The 10317-nt window shown below is 31.6% G+C and overlaps 1 protein-coding gene across 1 annotated transcript; it reads right to left on the bottom strand.

The window, feature by feature from the left end:
- Positions 1–583: 583 nt before the first annotated feature.
- LOC133176526 (uncharacterized) lies at positions 584–5168 on the bottom strand. The gene is made up of 3 exons (XM_061311644.1): positions 4956–5168; positions 2940–3212; positions 584–963 (listed from the first exon to the last, which is right to left on the bottom strand). Exons 1-3 carry the CDS (start codon positions 5064–5066, stop codon positions 946–948), a joined length of 402 nt encoding a protein of 133 aa, XP_061167628.1. The 5' UTR covers positions 5067–5168; the 3' UTR covers positions 584–945.
- Between the last annotated feature and the right edge of the window lie 5149 nt (positions 5169–10317).

A 10317-nucleotide genomic window follows, 5' to 3' on the forward strand; every position in this document is an offset into this window, starting at 1 on the left:
TTGAAGTCATCATTTTGCAAATTTTATGGTCGATACAATGACCTTGTCAGCAAATACAACCTATCATTATATAAGTCAAATGCTGACTGACGTTTTTCATACTAATTGTTAGGCCATTATTTACACACTGAGTTGTGGACGGATTTTTCCATTATTTTTTCGATCATGACAAGGAGCACACGGTGGGTGTGACCCGTCGCCAGAGAATGCTCACTCCTCCATGGCACCTGATCCAACCTCTGATGTTTTGGAGGTCCGTGTTTGCTCTGCCTCTGATTTGTATTGTCTAAATGGGTTTTGAGTTTGAATACTGTTTGTAAAATCCATATTTCATTATACCACTTCTGGACTATGTCTTAGCACAGTACATCTGAAATGTATTCTTCTCAGCACATGATATTTTTGTGAGAGGTGAAGATACGAGCTTGATAGAACATTTACTGGACCATCCGCTGACTCTGGAAATTTGTCTCATAAACAATAAGGGTTTTCCATACAATTTTTTTTCCTCTTATATGAGCTCTGCAAATACCCTCTTAAGATTATTATTATCTTCTAATGCACTCAAAAAAGAATCTGAAGGTGATATTTTTCTATTGTTTTAATTCCATGATGTTCGAAAATTTGAAAGTAGAAACAGAATGACATTTGACCAGAAGCAGAGTTTCTATTTACAAATATACACATACAATACAAATAATATTAAGAAAAAAAATCCATGTACAAAGTACATTACAAACAAATTATCACACATTTGCAGTGTGAAATTCACAAAGAATTCACAAATTCACAAACGATGTCTATATTGTCTTCCAAAAAAATGATGTACTTTGTGAAAGATATGCCAGGAATTAAACATTTGAATTATTGAAATTTATATAAAAATAAAGAACAGGACGTTGTCATGCTTGACAATGAATGATGACGGAGAACCAAGTCAGTGAGTTACTTTTTTCCTCCTAGCTAAAAAAGAAAAAAAGATAACATTTTCACTATCAATTTTTTTCATTTTCATGATTTTCAGCATAGAGGATTACAGGGGTTTTTTTCTTAGAAAAAGAACTTTATAGCAGTATTTCTGCTCTTTTAACTAAATTATTGATATCCAAATTTATCCCGTCGTTCCTAAGGTATATTATGGTAGAGTAAAAAGATCAACATCCATAGAATAGATATTAAATAGATATCAAACAAATATATTACATATTTTCATTCAAAAAATCTACCAGATTATTCCTTTATTTACTTCTTGTAAAAATAATGATGGTGTATTGGTAAAATGATTCAATACAAGAAAAAAATATCATTTCATATGGGTGTTAAGTATGCATTATTAATCAAATTATCAGATGTTAACTTGAAATGTACATGTTATATTATTGAGATTATTCACCTGGGATAGAGAGATTATTTCTAGCATAAATCAATTATTCATTCATACTTAGCAATGTCAAATCTCAAAATGAACAATTTTTTTTAAATGGTTAAAAAAAATCGCACACACACATACACCACACACACACACGAACCACTATGAAAGTCATTTTCTGACTCATTAGATTAATGAATAAATCGCCTATTAAATTTATTCTGTCGATCTTCAATATGAGATATTGGGAGAAGTTTTCAAAGATCAATCATAGATTTTATCTAATGGATGCTACTTTATTGAATATATTGATCACATGAGAATATCTTATATGCCTACTTTGGTTTTTGTTTTTAAATTGACAATTTTTTGTATCAAATTAAGTAACTGTAAGAAAATTAAATTTAATGAAGAATGTAGACTTTCCTTTTTTGCAAAGGTTTTAGGAACAAATTATTAGAAGTCTTTTGCATCTGTCTTCATAAATGTCTTAATTTCCAAAATTCGAAATTTCAAACCTATCTGCTCTATTCTCTTTAGAGAAGTGAACAGGCTTTCGCCTACATCCACTTCTCTTCGCAAGCCTTCATGTTTTGATTCTGGAAAACGTGTAAATCTCGAACCGGTGACGGTCTACACTTCAACTGACATTTCGTCTAAAATACGTCTGAATGTGCGTAATAGACGTGTTATATTAACAATTTTAACATAAATACACACAACTGTCACTAGAAAACTGACCTTTAAGTATTGTTAATCCATTTTCACAAGTTCTCCATCTCGGATTTAAACTAATGTTTATCTACCACAGCTTATTAGAAAAAATAAAAATTTTAAGTCGGATAATTTGGAAAAATTGGCGAAGACGTATTTTAATGTTCAAAAAAAGTTTTTGACAATTCACTTTTGATTTAGCATATTATTCAAAATTAATATAATTACCTATATCTATTTTTACTATTTTAATACAATTTCAATGTAAATTTGAGCTTAGAAAATACTTCATTACTTCCTCACTGACAATACTAAAAAATATTTTCTTTTATTTTTAAACGATATTAAATCTACCTTTCCCGAGAAATGAAAAAAGATTTAAAACAAAGATCAAAAGAATTTGAACCAAAATTGAGGAAATACTTTCTCGTTAGTTTAAACAGAGTAGACGATTTCTCTCGTTTCATTATTATTTTGTAAAAATAGTTTCCATTTTTATCCGAATTAGAGATTTATGAATACTTCAAGAGTTACTTGCACAAAATTTAAATCCGGGGTGGAGAACTTGTGAAAATGGATTAACAATACTTAAAGGTCAGTTTTCTAGTGACAGTTGTGTGTATTTATGTTAAAATTGTTAATATAACACGTCTATTACGCACATTCAGACGTATTTTAGACGAAATGTCAGTTGAAGTGTAGACCGTCACCGGTTCGAGATTTACACGTTTTCCAGAATCAAAACATGAAGGCTTGCGAAGAGAAGTGGATGTAGGCGAAAGCCTGTCCACTTCTCTAAAGAGAATACTATCTGCTCATGAGATGACACTATAGACAGTCTATACAAAATACTTACAAAGAACTTTGATCTTAGGGGTAAACTTCGCTTTCCATTAAAACAACCTCCAAAATTACAGAAAAGCCTTTTAGGTCGCCGTTGACGTCGGTTGGATTTCCTTTGTCTCAGCCACCATCGGCCACAACCTCTAGGTCCACAGAAACCCCTTTTTTCAAAGGAGGGACCTCGACTCTCAGGGACCTGCAGAGGGATATATCCTGACTCGAGTTCCTCCTCTTCATCGTTGGCCAGGTCTTCATTTGGAACGATGTCTATATTGTCTTCCAATAACTACAATCACATTTTTGGAAAAAAAAAATAACCGCAGGTGCATTGTAATATACGATTTTACAAAGGTTTGGTATTCGTGTCACCGCCAAATTAGTCGTACAATATTTAAAGAAAACAGGTTACTGACAAAAACTATATCTACAATACCTCTCTGAACTTGCAACGTAGAACAAAGACGCCTTTTGTTTGAAGGAAAGAAACCGATATGAAAAAATCAAGGATATGCATAAATATACCAAGGTCATTCCAGGGTTTTTTCTCCTCTGTCCTGGCGTCTACATGCGCCTTGGTTTTTGACACCAAATTACAAAATATACATAAAATAAGCTTTTTCTGGGTTTTTTTCCTTTGGTTAAAACGTTTTATATTTTGTATATTTGAATTTGTATTTTTGTCGAAAATTTGTCAAATTAGGTATAAACTAAGCATGTAGTACCTTGATTTTGCAAATTTTTTTTCAAGAAATAGAATTATAAAGTAAAATCCTTGAATGATAAGTGTATGATAAACTGAGATAAAAAAAAAAAAAAATAAAAAAATGAATAAATAAAACTTGGAATGGCCCAATGTCGCGCTAATTAGGTGAATTATTTTTTTTATTTTACACTGAGATATTATAATTGCTTTAAAATAAATAAGAATTAAGAGTCAACATATAAATCTTACACTTGATATATTCGCTTAACATATAAGTGATGATCTATTTTACATTTAGTCAGAAGTTTATTTTATTCATGGTTACAGATAAAAAATGTATTTTCCAGCATCCTTTTTAAGGTACGATCTAATGGACTAAATGATACTCACACTAAAATTTATTTTAAATCTAAAAGCTTGTAATATAATAAATAGCTAGAAATGGCTTGCTGTTCTCTCATTATTAGATACTAGACATAAATTGAAATAAAATACGATACATGATTGGTCGCTTTTGGCGTTCCCAGGAGATTATTTGATAACTAGGGAACATAAATCGAGACAGACTTCTGCATACTTAATAATTCTGGTAGTGGTTACTGAACTATTTCCTCAATTGGCAAGCATGTATATACTGTAATGTACAATTGATGAATATTCCTGACAATTCAATAATTCAATATTTAGCAAAAATTTAGAAACGAAACTTAAGATACTTGACAAATAAAACAGAGAATTCTTGTTTTTTATTTCATTTTTTTTTTTTTTTTGCAATTTACAAATCATGGTAAAAAGAAAACCGACATGATTCGTTCTGTGAAAGAAATTCCCTTTCCTTCCTTTTAAAATGAATTGGCTTTTAAGGGTCACCTTATAACATGTTAAAGCCTAAACGTTTCATCACTTGAACTTGTTTCCAGGAGATGAGAAGAAATAACCATCTTTGTTAAATGCATTAATTGTTAATTGGTATTCACTTTTCATTTCAGATGTAGTTAAAAATAAATGTATTTTCAACAGGATTTTTTGTTGCGAAAACATATAAATAGTAGTAATACTAGCAAAACTGACAAAGCAATCTATTTGATAAGTATAAATCGACGGAGAGATGCCAGTTTTGAAAAAGAGTTATCATGTAATATTTAATCAAGAAATTTTGATTATTTACTTTGTTCTTCATTTATAAGTTTCGTACATACATATATGAATTATCTTTTACAGTTATCAAAAAGATTTTGATTGCAGTTAAGATATGAATTCTCTTCCTCCTTAAAATCATAAACCCTTATCAAGAAAAAAATTCTACAACTTTCTGATAATGATTACCTGTCTAAGTAGGTCGATATTTTGTTCGGACGGTTCCTGGCAATGTGTATAAGCCGCTAGAGAAAGGACAATAATTAATGCACTGATAATGGCTCCAATCGGTTGCTCCATCTTCTTAGTTAAAAGCACTCTTCAATTTTGTCCAAAAATTGAGATCAGTTCCTATTTTATAATGGCTTGTTGCTAGTTTTACAGAATTAATAAGCACAAGATCAGCCCACAAAACCACGTAGCAATCAATTAAAATCTATCAATTATTTATGACTTATTACATTTCCTTTATTGATATTTCTACTAAAACGTTTAAATGAATCGTATGTAGTTCCTACTCTTTCCATCAGTAACAAACGATTCGATTCTTGATTGGTCAATGAGAGTTAAACAAAAAAAAAAGTAACTTTACGTCAGCTTAAAATTAACAAACATATAATAAAAAGTTACTAATTTAAAAAGAAAAATGTAAATGGGTGTGTAGACCCAAAATTATCATTGTTGTCTCCTACTATGACTTGCGTTCTGACAATTACGTAACCAATGGACATGGTCTATATCTTGAATTGAATCTCATAATAATGAACCAAATATCCATCCTTAATTTTACTACATGTATATCAGATGATAAATATTTTTATACATAGAAAGACTGTCTTCCTAAGTTAAAGATATTTATTTTTGTGAATATCTTGATCCAAAAAATAAAATTGATTAACATGATTTTCAGTCATCTCGTTTAAAGTCCGAAATTATATATGGCCATTATAATGACTGTCTTCGAAAATAAACGTACATGTACGTATATCTATAGTGGGTATAATATATAGGCCATTGTTTTGATTCCATTTTGAATAGTGATCACTCTGCCTAATCAATAAATAGGACTAGCTGCAGATTTGACCGGTTGACAGGGGATGCTTACTCCTCATAGACACCTGATCCATCTCTGGTGTTTCCAGAGATCGACGTTTTTGCCCTGCTTACGATTCGTATGAATTACTGGATTTATGAAACTGATCACTTCTCCTTTTATACATTAATCTAGAATTAGTGAAAAAATTAACTTTAATTTTACATTGTTTTCGTCCACTCAAATTCTACACAAAAAAATTTGTTATGATTGATTGATTGACTGATTGATTGATTGTATGAGTGTATGTTTTTAATGTCCCAATCGAGATTTTTTTAAATCTCATATTAAGGTGTCACTTGCTGTAAGTGAAGTGCCACAATTTGTACCCATGCCTGGTACTTTCGTACGTAGTAGGTACGGATATTTATCCTACAAACGCCTACCGTGACAAGGGACCTCGGTTTTCAAGGTCTCATTCGAAAAACCCTTGACTTTCACTTCTAGTACCAGGTGCCTGTCGTAGGAACAGTCACTACCTATCCTAAACGTCTTAGGATTAACGCAGGTCCGTACATAAACGATAGACGAACCCTGGACCTTTCGATCACGAAGCGAGCACCCTACCACGCGGCTACTGTGAGCGTTGAATTTGTTATTTGATCTTGATTTTAAAAGAGTGACTTTTATGTCATGAAACAGGTACATAAGTAAGCTTTTAAATTACATGAATATCCAAAAAGAACCTATTTATAGTTTTATAGATTTCAGATTTGTCCTCGGTCGATTAATTGATTGATTGATTTTAGGAATCTCCATAATACTTTACCTGTTTGAGAGTATTACCTGTTAAGATGAATCTTAACTAATTATGTCTTCTTTACATTATAGCGCCCGAAGGTATCTACTTAATAACTTCTCAAACCTTGACGTATTTAAATGACTTTCTTTTCCTTCAACAAGCCTAGATATGAACCCCAAACTTATACAGGTCAGCTTGAATGCTGATTTTCTTAAACTTCTCGCTTGTTTTTGTTGTTTGCGCTATGTCCCTTTCCAGAAAATTTCACTTATTTTGGGACAAAACCAGTTGCAACTGCCGGTGAAAAACTGCAGATCAAAGCCTTTTCTTGTTCTCGTCACTCATGACAGTGAGGGACAACTTTCCTGCCAGCATCTATTGCGACACGAGTTTAAACAGTCTCACTTGAATGTCGTTCTCCAGACGACGTTGTGTTTTAATAGAATTACATATCGTCATCACAACAATGTATATTCAGATGAATTCTTATCTTATTTAAAGATCTCATTAAGAACAATATCTAGAAAATACTTTATCAGAATATTATATAACAATTTTCAGGGGCTTTGTATGTATGCTTCGGCCACAGTTAACTTGGCCTTACATATTAGGAGAGAACTTGGAGATCATTCATAAAAACATTAAAAAGTCTAAACTGAATAGAATGATGAAGATAATAACTTGAAAGAGAATAATCCGTTTTGTTTCTCTGAAATATGAATAATCTAATTTTGAAATCCTAAATTTCCATTCGTATAATATTCACAGGATACAACATGGTATTGATCAAATTAGTGATATAAAATTTTTCTTATCTCTGTACTTGTCTGTTTGAGCAAAATCCGGAAGCAACTACATGTATAATTTACATTGAAACAATGATGCAATTGATTTCCACGGATTTGCAGACAAACACAATAAAAGTCTTCATCAGATTATGTTAAATTTTGTCTGTAGTGGTAATTAAAACTTGAACGTGTATTACAATCAGTTCTTATATTCTCGATTCCGTCCTGAAAACGATTCAAGATTGAACCGTTTCTAGGTAGGGAAAAATGTTGCATTACACCAAAAAGTTGTCATTTAAAGTTTCGTAAAATTTGATCTTTTTTCTAACGTATATAAATAATGTACGAATGACAAACGAACATAAAAGCAGTCCACTAGTGATTACGGAAAGGTAATATATATTCGATATCATGAGGGATTGACTTCCTTTGAAATCAATAGTATTTAGATGATGTTCTATTTCCTCATGAAATAGTATATATTTTTCTGGGTGAGTTTTCTATAATTGATTTGAAACATTGTTTTAAAGCAATATCAATTTACGGGTTTCTTGAAAAGAGAGTGATTGCTAGCTGTATTATCCATTGCATTGTTCTCTAAAGTCGACAGCGTATTAATATTTCATAAAATGTATTACAAACACGCGCAAAAATGCCGATTGAAATCCATCTGTAATGTCAGAATATTATCAAGTAGTAAATTTTCAAAATTTAGAGTTGAGAACATTGGATCATTTCCCCATCATTATATACTCTCATACCACAAAGTTTTGCCAATTTAATTTCAATTTTTCAATCGCTAACTTCACTTAATATTGCAATATATCTTTATCTCCTGCATCTGGTATTTATATTTCGGGTTCGATGATCGTTCGCCGCACCGCGTCAAACCTAAGACGTTAGTTAACATACGTAGTGACTGTTCCCTCGACAAACGCCCGGCAACGGAAGTGAAAGGCACGGGTCTTTCCTTAACAACCGATGTCCTGTGACACGGTTGGCACGATGAAGAACCCTCACTGCTCAATGGCCCTGAGTGCCGAGTATAGGTCTTACTTTGAAGCCCTTCACCGGCATACGGTGACGTCTCTATATGAATGAAAAATTCTTGAATGGGACGTAAAACAACATACAATCAATCATTCAATCAATTACCGGTTAAAAAACTAAGTACTTGTATATACTACGGTTTATCAGAAAGTAATATCACAACTGCTTTATAATTTTCAATAATCGAAACTTATCAACAAAATCTTATATATAAATACCTATCAATTTGGCCTTTTGCCTCAAAATTTCATTCAGATATATATGCAATATATATATATTTTTTAAAATATTAATATAAATACAACATTAGGTCTCGTCTATCGCCGCCCGGCTAGAATATACCGACGCCATAATGATGTTTCCTTCGGCACTCATTTTCGTTCATTCAGACATATTTTAAATATCTCACATATATGGGGTTTTTTTCCATGTACATTTCAAACTTAAAAAAAAATTTAAAATACAACCCAAACAGGGTGCTTTACAGTAAAATCGCAGTAAATATTATTAAAAAGAAGCATAGATGAGGTTTAAAAAATTTCTAGATGAATTGAAATTGAGTGTCGAAAAGTAACCTCAAAACGACGCCGGTAACATTCTTCCCGTGCGACGAAATGCAAAATCTGACGTTGTTTTTCCTAATATTTTAAAAAGTTTTTTATACTAGCATAACTAAACGAATTTTCAAGGTAAAAATAAAAATAGATAGGGGTATTAGAATCTAAATTTTTGTTGTTAATATAAGAGTATTAAAAATTTTATATCAGCTCTGACATTGCTTTTGGATCAACTCTCATATTTTCTTATAAAATCGAAATTTAAGACAATGATGATTTCATTATGTAGAATGTAACAACCCTGATGCCTTATCAAGGGTAGATGCCTATCTTCCGTTAAAAAATACAAAAACCTTGATGCCTAATAGGAAATAAATGATGTCTATCTGCAGTTGATGAAGAGTACGAGCACAACAATCCAGTTGCCTTACTAAAGGATGACATACTATTATAGATTACAACAACGCTAATGAAACCTAGCTGTCTGCCGTTTAATTAAACATTGAAGTATTTTTTGGCAAGCTACTAACAAATACATTGATATTACAGGGTTTTCAACAATCTTGTTTCAAGTCTGTATTTTTGGAATTTTAATGTTCATTCTTATGAACTTGTTTCCAAATAAAACTTATCGAGACGTTTTTTTAGACTGAAATGTTTCATATCACTTCTCAGTCCATAGTTTTATACTACGTTTGACTATCACTTGTCAGTCCATAGTTTTTATACTACGTTTGACTATCACTTGTCAGTCCATAGTTTTATACTACGTTTGACTATCACTTGTCAGTCCATAGTTTTTATACTACGTTTGAGTATCACTTGTAAGTCCATAGTTTTATACTACGTTTGACTATCACTTGTCAGTCCATTGTTTTTATATTACGTTTGACTATCACTTGTCAGTCCATAGTTTTATACTACGTTTGACTATCACTTGTCAGTCCATAGTTTTTATATTACGTTTGACTATCACTTGTCAGTCCATAGTTTTATACTACGTTTGACTATCACTTGTCAGTCCATAGTTTTATACTACGTTTGACTATCACTTGTCAGTCCATAGTTTTTATATCACGTTTGACTATCACTTGTCAGTCCATTGTTTTTATACTACGTTTGACTATCACTTGTCAGTCCATTGTTTTATACTACGTTTGACTATCACTTGTCAGTCCATTGTTTTTATATTACGTTTGACTATCACTTGTCAGTCCATAGTTTTATACTACGTTTGACTATCACTTGTCAGTCCATAGTTTTTATATTACGTTTGACTATCACTTGTCAGTCCATAGTTTTATACTACGTTTGACTATCA

The sequence above is a fragment of the Saccostrea echinata genome, unplaced genomic scaffold (genome assembly GCF_033153115.1).
Source record: "Saccostrea echinata isolate AGI-Se365-2 ecotype Australia unplaced genomic scaffold, CSIRO_AGI_Sech_v1 ptg000076l, whole genome shotgun sequence".
In the NCBI taxonomy this organism is placed as follows: Eukaryota; Metazoa; Mollusca; class Bivalvia; order Ostreida; family Ostreidae; genus Saccostrea; species Saccostrea echinata.

Excerpts from the sequence above, each read along its gene's own strand:
- LOC133176526 (XM_061311644.1), bottom strand. The coding sequence starts at position 5,066 with ATGGAGCAACCGATTGGAGCCATTATCAGTGCATTAATTATTGTCCTT. Across the intron at positions 3,213-4,955 it reads ATATCGACCTACTTAGACAG|TTATTGGAAGACAATATAGA; the intron begins GTAATCATTATC and ends ATGTGATTGTAG.